The 18,052-nt window shown below is 34.5% G+C and overlaps 1 protein-coding gene across 6 annotated transcripts in view; it reads right to left on the reverse strand.

Moving 5' to 3' along the window:
* Positions 1 to 18,052, reverse strand: part of PRKD1 (protein kinase D1) — a 110,325-nt gene that overhangs the window by 40,297 nt on the left and 51,976 nt on the right. For 5 of the 6 annotated variants that reach the window (XM_048947762.1, XM_048947761.1, XM_048947760.1 and 2 more), the window contains exon 2: positions 10,230 to 10,368. In XM_048947762.1, coding sequence (XP_048803719.1) covers positions 10,230 to 10,368 — 139 coding nt within the window. Of the gene's footprint in view, positions 1 to 738; positions 809 to 10,229; positions 10,369 to 18,052 lie in introns of those variants that run through there. The other variant, XM_048947763.1, reaches the window with a different exon arrangement.

The following is an 18,052-nucleotide window of genomic DNA, read 5'->3' on the forward strand; positions in this document are numbered from 1 at the left end:
ACTACAGATGGAATTTCAGTGGATAGAGAAGAGAGGAAGGAGAAAAGGTTATCATCCAGTCTGAGCACCTGCAGAGGGATTTTCTTCCTGATTTTAAGAAAGAAAAAGAAAAAAGAATACATTGTGGACATCTCTAAAACTCTACTTCAGATGAACGTGTTAAAATTGTTTCTTTTTCTTACTATGTTAATGTACCAGTCTAATGAAAAATATTATGTACCAAATGTTATTAAAAATTAAGCAAGTATGCAAACACTTGATTCTATTTAGAATGTCATTTAAACATTTGATTTAGCAAGTATGTGCTTCCATTTCATAGATACCAGTATGAAAGGACCAGGTCTGGAATGAGTTAATAGAAATACCTTGTCCCTGAATAGAAATACATTTCCGATGTGGAGTCAAGAGAAAAAACATCAATTTTTTAATAGTTCAGTTGAAATAAATCCTGAAAGACTTAAGCACCTTCAGTTCCCGTATTAATAAAGAAAAACAAAAATCTGCAAACTAATGAAGTCAATCATCAAGTCTACCATCATTTCAGTCATATGTTTTTTCTATAGAATCAAAGAATACCATTTTGGAAAACTGAGCACTCAAAATTTAAAATATATACTGATATTAAAATATAAAAATGCATCTTTGTTCTTCATCTGTAAACATCAGAACAAAATATAGTCATACAAACTGATCATTTTGGATGTTGGTAATTCATACCTTCCTCTTCTCTCCACTTACCTGGTTTATTAGCTGAGATATAGACATGAAGACATGGTCATCTGCATTTGGGGAACTCCAGTCATTCAGCCTAGTATAACAAAGACACCTCCTCAGCAAGGAGGCTTCAGCTCTCTGCTTGATTTCTTCAGAGATTGAAATTATGTTCTGAGCCTCAGCCCTTTCTATTCAAGAACTTTGATTCTGGAATTTGCAGAGCATGCGTACGCATAGCTTTAAGAAGAATATGGCAATTATCTTCTCCTCCTCCATAGACAGCAGTGACCATGGAAAAGCTGTAAGCTTACTCAGCACCAAAACTGGAACAACATGCCCAATATATTTCCAACAAGACTGTGAAATGTACAGCCTTACACTTGTCTCTCCAGTTTAAATTTGCACTTAACACAAAAACAAAAAGTTTACTTAACAAGACAGTATGTCAGCAAGTCTACCCAGGGAGAATAAAAGAATGCATGAATTTTACTACCATATATGTGAATATATATGTAAAATATACATACAATTATTAAAGCACAATTAAAATATGAGTGATGTTTAAAAACAAAAATAGCATAAGCCTCAATCAAGTGAGGAATTTATGTACAGAAGTTTATGCCTACTTTCCTGAATATCTACCCAAATCTATTCAAGTACTTAAATTCTATTCTGAGTGAAGGAACTTTACTATGTTGAAAGATTGGAGAGGAACTTTTTATGGATTTACTGGGTGGTTTTTCAAATAGTATGAGCAGTGCAAAACAAAAAAAAAAAAAACAACAAAAACAACAACAACAACAACAAAAAAACCCACACAGCCAAACTTAGAAAAAGCAGTAGCTGTCATTTATCTTCATAATTTAGATAATGAATTGAAAATATTTTAATCTTAAACTACTACTTTTCGTGAAAAGAAAACAGTAGAATCTGATTTGAATTTAAAACCTCCCAGAGGCAGTTTTCCTTAGGGATTTCTTCATTTGTCTCTCTTTCTGTATCTTAAATTCAGTTCCATCTGAAGCTGTTAAGTAGATGAAAAGCATTTTGTCATTATTCTCCTTACTTACATTTTTATTGAACTACTCTCCTCACTATCCCCAAATGGCAAAGAAATAATTGATATCCTTTTCATTAAAGCTATCACTGAACCTTCCGACCTTCCTGCAAATTAATGAACGTGTTATCATGGTTCATGCTCCTGTAATAAATTTTTTTTCTACTCCCAAGGCAAAAAACATGATTTAGAAATGACTTAATTACATCTTCTGTTGAGTTTGGGTTACAAATAAGTGTAATACTAAATACCACATTTTTAACAGTAATAATGAAATTTTAGGAGACAGAAATCTAATGTAAAGAAACCTCCCAAAGTATGGAACTTCAAGTTTATGCAGAGATGATTATGAGCACACATGCAAAACTGCATACAGATTTTAAAAATCTGAATGTCCCACATATTTTCCTTTCTTGTACAATGAAACCAGCAAAACAGAGATGACAAAATTTCAGAGATACTACTTTTCAGTTGAAGTTTAATTTTTGCCTGAAGTCTTTAACTGATTACTGAATTGGGATTTTTCCTTGACAGAAAAGTAAATTGTCTGTGCTGAATTATGGCTGGATTTAAATAGGTCTGTGGCAAGTTGGGCCATCATTTTCACAGGGTACTCAACCTCCTGCCACATCTGCTACAACATACTAGAGTTAAATCTCAGCAATGATGAGCTGACTGGAAAATTTGCCTACCTAAAACAAACTCTAAGAGCAGCTGAACTATACTTCTGTGGGGACGAGAGACAATTGTTAGTAACGAAGAGTCCATTTGAATGCAATGTACCAGAAACAAAGTACAAAGCATTGAAAGGCAGGAAATCATTTCAGGAACAATGAAAGACTGCTGCATCCAGACCACGTACTAGGTTATTAGGCTGGCATACAAAGGAATGCAGATCAACATTGCAGCAAAATGCTACTAGGGCATTCACTCTCCAGCCTAAAGCCTCTCAGGCACCACCACTAACAAGTCAGCAAGAAACCAAAGTTAAAGTCAAACTACTAGATGAGGAACACCAGCCTAATGGTTGAAAAGGTAAGTTCTGGAATACTTCCTGCATTATCAAAATAAGATGAGTAGAGATAAATATCATTCTTACTTTTCATCATGACTCTCTTGACTGAATAACTGGAACTTTAAAAGACACCAATTTATACTGAAAATATAAATATTCAAAAATGAAAGGTGGGGAGGACATTTATATGATTCTTTATATGATTCTAAGAAAGCTTTAACAAGTACTAAAGAATCTAGTAATTAAATGAGAACATACCAACATCCCTTCCCCTTAACTTGAACTTTTGGTAATGTTCTATTGTGCTTAAAGGCATGAAAACATTTTGGGTTTTAATCCTTCATGTAATCCAGTATTTTTCTCGGCTTAAATTTACATGTTCTCATCAAGCTCTGCAGAAAGCAGTCTAGCTTTTTGTCTCAGGAAACAGTGTTATTTCAGAGCACTATTCGTTGAAACTATTATGTGTAGACCTTACTTTAGACGAATTATGTTTACTAGAAAACTGCCCACATCTTTTATCTGTATAAATATATAAAGTTCACAGAGTCAGAATCAAAGTATAGTTCAGGTTGGAAGAGACCTTGTAGGTCATCTCTACCTTCTCTGTTCAAGCAGGGACAATTAAAGCCACATCCATGTTTGGATGGTCTTTGAATATTTCCAAGAAGACTTCACAGCCCCTCTGGGCAGCCTGTGCAAGTACTCCATCACCTGAATTGTAAACAAGTGTTCTGGAGGAACCTCTTGGTACTGAAAAAAACCTAGTCCTATCCTCTTGCACTTTCCCATATTGTTTTGCAACACAGCTTTTTCAATTTTCTATGGCTAAACTTAGCACAGCTTAGATTTTCGGAGCATGCAACACCAGAACTAGTAGCATATGAAATAGATTTCTTAAATTTCTTCCATAATTTTTCAACTTCTAATTGTTTAAATTTACACATCTAGAAATGCCTCCATACAACTGCTAACAAACAAAGTTTTAACTTCCAGAATACTCCAGTGTTATGCAATGAGAAGACAAAAGCACTGCTGATAAAGAGAATGATATGTACATGTTTCAAATTAAATGGAGAACATTTCTTTAACAAAAAAAATGTCATGGTACCTTCATACTTTTACAGAACACTGTTGCTATGAAGGCAACTTTCAGACTATACGTAAAACTGCATACTAAAAAAAGAATGGGCTCCAAATGTGCCCATTATTGTACGCTGAGCAACCAATTACTTTGTAGATAAGTTTGCAATATTATGTTCTTAAATGATGTTATTATGCTATTAATTCTTAGAATAACTTTTCACTATCTACTTAAGCATTCCAAGTATCACTAAAACACGTTGAAACTAGAACAGTTTTGACAAGGCAATTTCATCAAGTCTGTTAATGACTTTGCTGTTAGTGGCTAGTGCTCCCTGTTCAGGGCTCAGGAGCAGATCTATCAGTCATCACAGCTGGAAATGAGACCAAGAAGACATTGTGACCCATAGAGGCAAGTCCTGCTTTCAGAGAGAGGCAAATGATTTACTGATCACTTTGAATTCCAAATCCAGAAGGACATGAACTATTAGCAGAGACGAGATCCTGCTACTTTGAGCAACACAGCTTTGTGTAATGGGAACTTTCATCTAGCATTCATGCCTCTCATAGCCTAAGAAAACACCAACCACACGACCAGAAATATCTTGCAGCTATGAAAAGTAGACTTTCCCCTGCTATCCTCTTCCTTGTGGAATGCCTTTAAAAGTAATGTATCCCGTTGAGTGGCATTCTTGAGTCTTTTGCTACGAGATCTGCTGACATTCACCAGTTAAAAAATAAATAAAACATGCCCTGGCACACTATTCAACTTCAAACATTGCTTAAGCCATATCAAGTAATGGATGTCTGTACGATTTCACTGGGCTAAGAGACAAGAAAGCCTTTTACTCTTTCTGAAATTCCATTCTGGCAATCAATGAAAGTCTAAGAGAGTTTCACCAAAGTCAGCAGACTGCTAGAAGTTCAAACAAGCCAAAGATTTGACCTCTGATCTCTACTCTGATCTCCATCTTAATACCTGGTTTAGAAATAAAACGATTATCAAGACTCCAATATATGAAAATTAAAACTTTTGAAAAACTAGACATATTCAGATTTTTAATCACTGTTTATTTTTTCTTGTCTGAAATAAAGAAGATTGAATAAGGAATATTCAGGTCTAATGCATTTTCCAGAAATACTTCAAATTTTATAAGCAGTAAAACCCATTAAAATGTTGGGTTTTTTTTTCTTTTCCTTTTTCCTACCTATTATTGCTTTTATCCCAATGCTTTAGGTGAAAAATAGCCAAAATTACTAATGCTAACAGTTGGCAGGTAATCCGCTGCCAACTGAGGGAAATAAATATCGAGAACTGAATTTCAAACTCTTAAGAAAAAATCTGCAACTCACTAGCTGCAACTGGCAGTGTCTGGTTACAGTTTTTGATAGTGCCAGAACTTTGTAAAAGTGGAACAACCTGAATCTTCCAGTAATAAAGAGACAGGAAACAGAAACACCAAATATAACGTTGTTTACATGTTGCATTCCTGCATGTGGACTAATTAGATTGGAAAAAAAATGTGAGCTTGGTGGTGCAGCACGAGGAGGTGAAAGAGCAAGGTCCTCTAGAACAGAACCTTAGCATCTGGAAACAAGAGGGTAAATATTCTGCCTACAAATAAGATGCTGGGAATGAGGCATGATCCAGAGATCAGGAAACTGGAGGCCAACGTTCATACATTTTGGCTAGTGATAACTAAAAGTGGGAGCTTCAAGCAGTGGCACAGAAGGAAACAAGAAAACTTTGCATTCAACCTTCCCAGGCCAGTAGCTACCTCCCTCAAATTTCTCAAATTTCTTTATGAAAACCAAGAACAAGGCTGCATATCTTTCACTGTTTACAGGACTGTATTTAGCCAATGCATCAAAATGCATAAACTTAATTGTGCTTATTTACTTATTTATTTAGCACTGCACTGCACCCTCCCCTTGCCTGCTTTCAGCCAAGACAGTGTTGATAGCACACTGATGTTTTGGTTGTTGATGAGTGATAGGTGTGTGCCCAGGGCTGGGCTCAGTGACTTGGTGGGGAAGATCTGCACCCATGACAGCAGGGTGAGGTCTCATTATAGCCTGTGCTGCCTACCCAATGGGTTGGACATATCTGCTGTAAACCATTTTCAAGCACATAAACAACAAGTGAGTCATGAGAATTCAGCAAGTATTCACCAAGTGTAAGTCATACATGACCAAGAAGATAAACTTCTGTAATTAAATGACTGGCTTGGTATGCAAACGAGGAGCTGTGGATATTGTCTCAGTTTCAATAATACTTTTGATATTGCCTCTCATAAAATGCTTATAGTGAAACCTGCTGATGTATGGACTGGATGAACAGAAAGTGAGGTGAACTGAAAACTGGCCAAACTGCTGGGCCAAGGGGATGGTGATCAGATGCACGAAACCTAATCGGAGGGCCATTTAACTATCAGCGTATCCCAAGAGTCAATATGGTCTATGCCTGACTAATAAGTCTTTCAAAGACCTCAGACCAGAGAAAAGGAACAGAAGTATGACTATAAATAATTGTGTATTTTCATCCCCAATTTTGTCTTTTCTAGGATATGACTGGAAAATGTAATCAAGTTAAGCAAATGGAAAATTTGTACATAAAATATCCAAGATGACATAACTTGGAAGAAATAAATGAATTATAGCTAGAAACAGTTTGTTGGTGGTGGATTTTTTTGTTTGTTTTTAATGGATTAAAATAATTCAAGAATGACGCAGTGCGAATCTCCAATGCCTGGTCAAAAAAAAAGTTAAACAAACAAAAAAACCAAAATATTTAGAGAACATACAGTTGCTCCACTGAACACAAAACAGTTGCTGTTGACTTACTGGTTTATCTAGGATTTCACTCATGCACAAAATAAAACGAAATTGAAATACACAGTGGGAAATGGTGACACCAATATTCCTCACTTGACACTGTGTTTGGTTTCGGAGACCAACCTAAGAAGAGCAAAGAGTAAGAGAGAAGAATTGACAGATGAGAAAAACCACTGTAGTCTTGGAAGATGACTTCCATGTACAGCGAGATTACAAGACCGTAATTCTGTCATGTTTAAAGGAAACGAGTAAGCAGGTACTGGATTCCAGAAGAGAAGGAAGCTGCAAAAGAACAAAAACAGGGAACTAACATAATGCCTGAAGTAAAACCTTCTGCACCAATAAAACAGCGAGGTGAATTTTCACGTCCTGAGAGGCAGGCAAGCACTCCAAACTTAGGCAATAAGTCACCTACTAGCTACTAGGATAATACTAGGATAACAAAAATATTACTGAGGCCTCATTTAGAGACAGAATGAAGTAGGTTTCATAGAACGACAAAGTCTCCAGTCCTGAGTCAGGTACAAAAACAAGCAGATTGCAACTTGTATCATTTACTAATTCTTTTCCTTAGTTTCCATTTCAAATTGTTAATTTTCCTGAAGAGAAGAACTCCAGAAATTGTATTGGCATTGAACAGAGCTCAGACAGCTGATCCTAGCAGTCTGTGCCTTTCTTCTGTGGGCCAGTCAGCAGACAGACACACACCAGTTGTTTAGCAAGCTGCATGATTCTTATTCTCCATAAAATTCCCAACTGGCATAATGCACCAAAGTAAAATACAAGTAATAATGTTCATTATGAATATATAAAAGCACAACAGGTGCTGCATTCTGAAGTGATTAAATTTCATGTCTTTCAATAGAAAATTCTAGCTCTTCCACAAACTGTAACAGTTATGTTATTTGACTTCTGCAGGTACAATTTTATTCCCTAAAATGGTCTGAAGTGCTTTGTTTACACTTTTCTCAACTATAAATTTTTCTGTGTAATTTTTCATCTCTCTCAAGAACTTGGAGCATAAGGTCCAAACCAGAAGATGATGTTACCATTGCTTAAACTGTCAAGGTAATAAACAGAATATGAAAATTAAAAAGAAACGTATGTAATAATCACAGGTTGTTCAGCCTTGACAGAAAAAATTTTAATTACATAAAGCACTGTGAAAAAACATTATGTAATCCCAAAGTATTAGGACTGACAGTTCAGCTTTTTCTCCAGTAGTCAATATTGATTTCTGCAATAAAAAATGAATGCAGTGGATCAGTATAGCTTGTGACATCAGACATCAGTGTTTCAGGGGCTGTTTACTCACAGTGCACAGTTTTCAGCAGCAAAGCTGTAGCATTATATTCTATTGCCTTTTTCAGGCTATTCAAAAATAATTTTCCAAAACTTTGAATTTATAGAACTTTGGAATGTATATTCTGTTAAGACATTTTTAATGTAAGCTCGAAATAGAACACTTGACAATCAAACACACAAAGAGACAGCCAAATGTTGTGAAGCCTCTGTCTTTGGAGATACTCAAAGACCAACTACACATGCCTTCTAAGCAACCCGACCTATCTAACACTACGTGAGCAAAGAGGTTGGACCAGGTGATCTCCAGAGGTCTGTGCCTTCCAAACATAACCATTCTGTGATTCTATAATATTTTATCGACTAATACTCAGGAACAAATAAACACTTTCTAAACTTAAGTTGTGATTAATAATAATGTGGGCAGATAAATAATCCATTGTTTGTCAAATACAATCAAGCTTCTTATTTAAAGAACACTGAGCAGAATCGCATGTGTTCTCTCCCCTATTGAAGTTCAGGCTATAACTTCCCAGAGGCAGAAAAATGCACTCTGTTTGTTGACAGGGGCACATGACGTGCCCCAGTGTGAGTAAAGAAAGACATAAGAGATTGACAAACTCACAGCAGTTGTTGGATATCTTGCACTATAAATAATTTCAGCTGGTGTCTGTCACATACTAAAGTGAACACTGTGTTTGCGCACAGTTTCCTAGGCTTCTTTGAGACACCTTTTCTCCCCCTAGTCCTCTAATTAAATTTTACTATGTGAATTCCATCACCTTATCTTATGAAAGTCAAACTAATTTCATGCAACACATTATGTACTAGTCTTCAAATGTTTATCTAGCATATGTGTGCACCAATAACAATTTTAGTATAATAAAATAAATGAAAATAAAATGCAGTTGATCGACACTGTCAACTGCTGTGTAAGTTACTAGGAGACACGCAACAGTTATTAGAAGGTATAGAAGAACAGTATATTTTGGGGATTCGCCTTTATCTAAAATTTGATTACTAGAACACAGAACAACACTACTTTGTGATATTAAATTCAGCCAGCACTCTATATAATCTATTTTTATAAAGCTTATACAAAGCCTGCACAATTGTAGGAACCACTCACATTTTCATACAGTATTTTTCTAACAGCCTTATAAATATTGCCGAGTTGCTTGTACTTGACCACTTTGGAAAGTTGCATCACCCACAAAATAAAGTCATTACGGGATTTATGCTTCTAAGTTGTACAGTTCTCTTGAAGATTTCAACAGTTACTTGCCTGATTTCGGGAAACTGGAAGATATGTGGTCTCCATTTCAAACACATAAAAACAATGCATCAAATGAAAAACTAAATTCCTTGCTACTTCATTTGATTTATTGATCTGGAGTGGTTATCTTAAATGGAATATGTGAAATAGAGACTACTGGCATCCAATAAAGTGATCCAAAAATAATATATATTTACTACCAAATCTAGAATTAAATTTTTCCTCTTACTTTTTTTTTTCTTTTTTTACTTTTTAAAATCGTGTAGTCATACAAAGAATCAGAGCAGCCCTGAAAGACATTCCTGTGAAATGTGAATGCTGTGAAAAATCATTTGCTCTACTTCCAATAGACAATTTATTGCACTTCATATAAGATAAAAGACAAAAATCCTTATTTTAAAAGGAGCCAGGTCACTATTAGTAAAAATGGCATTGATATTTTCCACACAGGTAATTATGAACTAGCTGCACCAATTAATGGACTAAGAGAAAAATGTATAGTATACTCAATTACATATTAAATTGCTCATACGTTATTCAAGACATCTTAAGATCAATCCCAATTTTCAAGCTACAGTCTTCATTAAATGTTAAAATGATGTTTTTGTTGGTTTTTTTTGTTTGTTTTCTTTCTACTGTACTTCCTTGACTAGATGACTTTCCTCTGAAAATGCAGACCTAACTTTTTTCATATTGGTTATTGAAATTGTTGCTTAACCAATAATATGGACAAAATCAAGCTGGCAAAAAGGAAGAACAATTCAAAAATTAGTGGGCTTATAATGACAGTACACATGGCATAGATGTATCTGTGAAGATTTTGATCCAGTATAAGCAAAAAATCCATATATAGAAAACTTCCTTTTCCTTGGATCCTAATTGGAACAAAAATACTGTGGATTTCTTCAGTTGTGCAAGCATGACAATCATTTTCATATTTTTCTTACCTGATAAGACAACTTCAACTAAGTCTCCTTCTTGGATATCTCCAGCTGATTTCACCAACTGGAGAATGTTTTCAGAGGTAGGATCATGACGGAAGAGAAGAATTTTGTCATACATTCCATAGAAACCACATTCAGGAAACTGCAAATACAAACCTGAATGTTACTAAAACACATAACTGCAAAATACAATTAATATCATTAATTTTCAGGGCAAAGTAGACCATTATTCACACCAGTAGAAAACAAAAGTGAATGTTTTTCCATATATGGCAATATTTACTACTGTATTCTATAAATGGCTTTTCCCCCATGTATGTAAGCACATTTGCCTTTTTTTGTTTGCAACTAATGTGGTATCCCTTACTTGATGACTTTTCAAAGGCAAGTTCACAAGCAACTTGATTAGATACTGGTAAAGAAAGTTATTTGACTAGAGAACCTCCACCAATTTACATTATTGAATAATCCTGCGATTTTTAGAAAGATAAGTGGTAAACTGATATCTGAAGGCCAACAGAAATAATTTTTAGCTCTACCTAAGATACAACACCTAAGCAGAATGTCATTAGATAGTAATCATTTCATGAGACTAAATTATGTCACGTAACACATTCATTCAACAATTGTTCAGTGTCAGCTTTAAATTATTACTGATTTTTATCTCTATTTCTGAAATGAGAATTCTTTTCCATTAAAAAAAAAAAGCTTCTTAATTGTGTTGGTTCTTTCAAATTTTTATTCTTAAGATATTTTTTTAATGCCCAGTTCCATTGCAATATAATCCAAATCTAAAAAAACATCTGTTCACTGAGATGATGTCACTGGAGATTTCTTCTTTATTCCTCAAATGTTAAATACTGGATAGAAAATTAATAATTTATATACTAAATAAAGTTATGAACCTGTTGATAAGTTTAACTGCATTTATCAATTAGTTGTCTTCCTATAATAAAGTTTAAAATCTAATGATTTCTAAATAAGAATATATAATTAAGTTTAAAGGCAGCTACAAGTCAGATAAGCATGTAATTTCTTGTAATTGTACACATTCCTTCTCATTCACTTTTGGACAAAGCTTATCTAAAAAATATGCTCTCTTTTTCTTTTTGAACCTTTCAGAAATGCCTTGCAATGAAGCAAGAGAAGCCAGAGACTTTCAGTCGCTGTTTAGGTGTTGTGGCAGCAGAAGCCAGACTTTTTCATAATTACATTTGCTTTATTTCATAGAATATATATTCCTAAAAGCCAGATACTTAGAGAATAAAAATGAAAAGTGATCAATAGTGTTTCTTTCACACTGCAGTATGCATCAGCACTGAGCTAAAGGTAAAAAGCCTGATGAGACTGTTTCCTGTCAGAAGACTGAGGGAATTTTCTTATTTGGAAGCACTGTAAAATGAAAAACATCTTTAAAAACAGCCACTTACGACCTTTTTCAAATACTGATAGAATTTTTCCATTTCACTGTATTTCAGAGATAGGACAGGCATTTCCCTCTAAACCTTTTTTTAATCCTTCTCTGTACACCCCCATTCCATTTCTCTTTTAGTGTTAACTTCTATTTGTATCTACCTATAAAAAACATTTTCTGTTCTGCATGTATTATACGTTGCACGTGTGTGTAAATATGTACACTGTAAGGTATTATTTATTATATTCTGAAGAAAGATGAACTCGATGACTATCTACATTAAATATATATATATATATATATATATATATATATATATATATATATATATATATATATATATATATATATGCAAGAGTTATTTGCTGGGATCAAGTTAGTTTTCCCAACATAAGCTACTCTATCACCAAAAAAGCCATTTTGATGGTATCATTCTCCAAATAAAATGCTGTGTAAAGACCAACTGTTGCAACAGTGACAAAAATATTCCCTCAGCTAAGTTTTTCCTGCCAACAATAATGTTGATAAGCACAAACAAAAGTAAACAAAAATCTAACACATTGCTTGGTACTACAACACTATAAATATCATTTATTTTTGCCAAATGCAGAGCAAAATAGGAAATGCATACAAGTCAAAGCCACCTAAAAGCTAACTGGATTTGACTATCTAAAAGCTAACTAAAAATGACATTATTAAACATTCTCAACACTGTTAAAAGCCCTTTATTATTATGTTATGTGCTTAAATGAAATTACCAGGAATGAAATGAACACAGAAAATACTACAATGTGGAAATAGAATATTTCCTTAAGAATCAGGACACAGCAAAATTGTTTATATGGTGTGAGCTAATTGTCTATTTCTGGATGCTTTTCAAGGCATCAGTAGTCATTAGGATATAACATCTCTGCATATACACATTGCTTACTATCCCCAAGTGTGAAACAAAAGACATCAGTTTAAACTGTTCATAACATGATTTAATCTAGGTTGCATTAATGTACAGTTGAGGCAGGATAAATGAACTTAATAGCATAATAGTTTGTTAAACTGCCATAATTCAGCTGTATATTTTAAGTACCACATGACAAAAATACAAAATTTGTTATTTTAAACACTGTAAAACATTGCAAGGAATAAGGAGATTATGAGATCCTATATTTTGTTATTTTGAAGGCCATGAAAAACTTGATTAGAAAATGATGTGTAGATTCATGAGTGAACATACCAAAAATGTATTTTCAAATTTAGAAAAACAGGAAAGATTTTTGCAAATGAATGTTTTAAAATGACAACTTTCAAAATGCAAGAGCAAACAGAACTTGAGAGTTAACGAAATAAATTGCATTACCTGCCCATAGGCTTTGTTCATTAATTTACTAAATCAAACATAGCAGACAGAAGAAAAAATACTACAGTACATATATATATATATATGCAAAACTGTAATACAAACTATCCTCATAAGATGTACCAGATTTGTGCTTTGCTATAAGAGCAATTAATGTTGCCTAACCTTGCTTGTAGATGACATTATTGCTAAAAACATCATCTGTCAGTGCAGTAAACTTACAATTTAAGCTCTGTATAATTCCCTATTCCCTAAATATGCTGACCAGGCTTAAGAAAATTTGAATTCTGTACCTGTAAAGTTGCACTGAAGTGACTTACAATTTTAACTACTGATCAGTGTAACTGCTTATTAAGCACACACATATAAATTTGCAGGATTAAAGGTTTCAGACATTGGTCCAAAGTAGCATTCATTGAAACAACCAATTATGTCATAATTTGAATATATTCATGATAGAGTCACATTAATTTCAAAAAGTCTGGGGAGAAAAACTTGTCATTTACTGATCATCTACATTTAAGTATAAACTGGTATGAATTGCAGAGGGCAACTGAAGCTTGGGCAATTCTGAGAGTATTATGTTCCTGAATCAAGCCACAAGTTATTTCTCACTGGTCCACTTTAAGTTACAAAATTTCTACTAAGAACTGTATTTGACTAAGGAAGTGATTACAAATGTATTGGAATTCTGAATACATTTACCATTGGATAGTGGGGATATTAATACTGTTAGTTTATTAGAGTTTGCATGAGCAATACTTACTGAATGCAGATGCAGTAATCATTCACTGAGTGAGATTACTTGAATAATACCTCACTTAATTACATCCCCCTCAGAAAGTAAAATGTATATGCAAGTATTATATGGCACCTCAAAAGTTATGATTACCCTAACAAAGTTTACTTTTAAAAATTTCAGCAACAAAGATGTAAATGCCAGTTTTCAGCATTTCGATTCCAATTACTCAACAATGCTTTTCACATATTTTGTAAATAATTTCTCCTTACAGGAAATGTTATCATAACAGAAATGTATTATCTGGGAAAAGCTTAATGGACATTGATTCTGGATATTTAGCCTTAAGAACTCATCTAAACATTCATATAAAATTTGTTTTATGTCATATTGTTGCAGCTCTTTAGGTAAAAAAAACAAAAAACAAAACAAAACAAAAAAGCCAATAGGAAACAACACTAGCATCTGAAGTCATTCATGATTAGGCTGAAGTTGTGTACTTCCTTCATTTCCATATCATTTAACTGTTTTCTTACCATGAGATTTCAAAAAAAGTGAATAGTCTTTTCAGATGAAAAAGTCTGCTGTTCAGTATCACGAGTAATAATTTGACACTGTCCCATTTATGGGTAGTACAGCAGCAGATTACCCAGAAGACACAGGACAAGAAGCTTGGCACCAATCCTTCCTCATCACATATCAAAGTGAAAGTAGTCACTGAAGTGTTTTTATCTTTAGCGATAGTAAATACCTAAGAAAAATTCCACCAAAAGACTTAAACAATAAGAAGTCACATGATTATACAAATTCCAGATTATCATTTAAAGTCTTGAAGAACTACTAAAAAAAAATTGCTGACAATTTTTAATAACTAGTGTCTCAAATTTGGAGTTCTCTTAATCCATTATCTGTTGTATCAATCTATAATTTCAATGGCAGACACAAACAGACACAAGTTGAACTACATACCTCCATGAATGTGTTGTGTTAGTAATGACTGTTTTCAGTCATCAAATTAAAACTCATGAAAGAAAATCAACTTTTAAAGCTCTGCCCAACTACCATGATAATCAAATTGTTTTATTGTTCAGGACAGAACTTTGGGAGACCTGATATATTATCTACATCTTAACATATTTCCAGTATGAAAAACTCCTGAGAAAGAAAGTTTTTTTATATGGATGAACTGTATTTGGACAATCTGGAAAACATGTACTTTAAACATTGATGAATACTAATGGAATCTAATAGAAAAAATATGTCGCTGTGATCATTCTACTACAGTTTTGCACATTTTGCATAAGGGCTAATGTGTGTTGCCTTATTCTAGAAAGTAAAAAGTCTCCTTTTTTCAGTCTTCAATAAGTTGAGCTACATCTTTTTTTAGTGATAGCTATTTCTTTTTCCTTCCAAATTAGATAGATTTTTGTGGACCTGCCTTTTAGACAAGACCTTAGTGAGTATCATAAAGCCAACAAGAACCTTGATAAAAGCTGGAAGCACAAATATAATGGTCCAGAACATATAATGGCTGTAAGCTAAACAGTGTCTTCATAGCACGTGGAGAAGTTGAGTCATGTTGAATGTTTGTTGATCTAACCTAACCAAGGTTGTGGACCTAACTGTAACATTTAAAATAACAGTAATAAAGCTTACCTTCAGTCATTTTTTTTTAAACATAAAAAATGATAATATTTAAAATTTTTGGAATAATCATATTGACCAAACTAAAACACTACTCTACATTCTAAAAATAACAATACATTGTATTTTTAGAAGTCAGGATTTCCTTTCTTTGCAGAGGCTCCAACACTAATTAAATGATCCTAAAAAGCAGAGACTTTTGGTCAAGAGAACTGTCCGAATTTTCACTTAAATGTGGGTTTCACTGTTAATCTACTTGAGAAACTCAAGACATTTTTGAGAGGCTGTATTTCCCAAACTCAAAACTACCATGAAGGTATTTAGTCTTTATTTTATGCAGAACGAAAATACCAAAAGACTTCATGGTTTTGCTTTAAGAAACACTGATTAGTATTTACTACAAAGACGTTCTTCACATACAGCACTACAGTTACTACAAACATAAATAGAGATTCACACTGCAGCCAGGCAACATATATGCAGCAACACCCAAGTAAAGATGGGAGCTGGTGGGTGCTCCAGCAGCAGTGGCACCCCCTCCACAGCCAGGGGACTCCAGACTCCAACTCTGAAATCTCTGAAGTGCTGAATCTCTCTAGAATCTTCTAGTAGTAAGTGCCTTTGCACCTGCCCGGCAGCCAAATAGCACAAATAGGCAATGACTGATTCCTTCTTTTCCTTTCTTCCCTTTTTTACTTCTTTTTCCCTACCATGAGGTTTCATTTGCACAGAAAATTGCCAGAAAGTACACACAGTAGTACTGATATGGTGTTGACAGTGCCCACACTGAGGGACTGCAAGACAGGCTTAGGCCAATCCTCTTTACTGAAAGTGCAGAAAAGACGACAAATGACTGAAGCCCAGAAAGGTTTAGGAAACATTAGAAAAGAGATGACCTCAACACATTTAGAACAGGGAAGACTCAAACAAAGGATACATGTAAAGATAACTCAGAATTGGGAGTGACTCTTGAGGATAGAGACAGCCAGTTTTGTGAAGTTTTCAAGTGTTGAAAACTATGGGTCTTTGCTTCCTTTTTGCCTCCATAACCCTTTAAAAGGCTTACTCCTGATTTAATTGCTCAGTTAAGCAGAAATTTCTAAGATACTCCCAGTCAGCCAAGCAGGAATCATTCTCCAGTCACGAGGCTGAGTCAAAGGGCTGAAGTCTTTTCTCCAGAAGCAGGGAGGCTGCATTCCCAATGCTTATTCTCAGCAGATCCCGAGTTAGGATGCAAATTGTGTATGGGTGAAATCATACTGTAAAAGTGTGATTGAGCATGGTTCAAACTGCACTGGGAAACATGCTATTAAACAACCAAAACGTTTACATGATTTTGGACGAGTACTTAAGCCTGTGTTCTCATTTTGGTTAATTTACAAATACAGATATAAACTCAGAGAGCCATTGCCATTTGAACCTTTCCTAAAGGCAGTTAAACTGCTTTATTAAATGCTTCCATATATGAAGCATCACTCCACTCCCTATTTGCCATATATTTTTTATTCTTCTATTTTATTTTTTTTTTTAATCTAAAATCTTTGTAGATGTTCTATAAAGTTCTATGAAGCATAATGAGACACCTGCAGCACAGAAGTTAATAAGTTTTTTCTGAGCAGAATTTCAGGAAGGAGCAAACTTGGTATCATTACATGATATAAACAGTATTTTACATAACACACACAAATATTTTGCTAATGCTGTTTGCTGCAGCAGTTTGCTGTGGGAATCAGATTTCTTCCTATCACACAGATCGAGAACATTTTGCTCACATGCACTGACTGGAATTGGCCCCAAACTCCAACTTTTTTTCCCAGTTGCCAGCAGTGGAATTGCCAGCAGCAACCACAGAGGAAAAACACAGCTGAGTTCCCTCACGGAAATATTTGTGAAACAAATGAAGCAGGGCTCTGGAGAAACACAGAAGGATGGCAGTTTTGTAGAGCCTGACCTACAAGAGACCTTTTGATCAGCTTCTTCCAGAACAGGTTGTTCCCTGTGGTCATCCAAGGAAGAGGTTGCTTCCTGCACAGTATTCCCAAATACCTCCCTACTACCTGTGCTTCCTGCTGCTGTGAGGCTGCCAGCCTTCCGCCACTCAAACTGCTCCTTGCCAAAAATACTCAGCACACATTACATTACTCAAGCTGCTGGTCTGCAGTCTTTAAAACTCCCACTTCTCCCAGTGATGAGCAGATAGTCAAAATAAAGGCTTCCTTACAATTGAAAACTTCAGTAAAATTCCAGTGACTGTAAATTCTGATGCCTGGCATTGTTGCCTTAAGACGATTCTAAGAAATGGGAATAAAAATATATTTTTTTTCTGTCCTCCTGAACTGCAGCTGGCAACTGTCTACTGGCAAGTATCAACCCTCCACTCATTGCACTAAACATAAAAAGTCATAAACAATAACCCTTCTCTCCTAAACAAAGAGATCTTTAGAATAACTAATGTAAGTTTGTTTGTGCTACCACAGGATACTCATCACTTTCTCCATTTCTACTAAACAGACTGGATTTATTTATCATTGAGTGAAAGTATCTCTTGGAATTACGACATATAATTAATTACCTAAACATGTTTCCTATTTCTTGGAAATTGATTTTCATTAATACCACTCAAGAATTACCAGCTGAGTCAAGCCAACATAGTGAAGGAGTAAGCTTAAGAATAA

Source organism: Lagopus muta, chromosome 6, assembly GCF_023343835.1.
Source record: "Lagopus muta isolate bLagMut1 chromosome 6, bLagMut1 primary, whole genome shotgun sequence".
NCBI lineage: Eukaryota > Metazoa > Chordata > Aves > Galliformes > Phasianidae > Lagopus > Lagopus muta.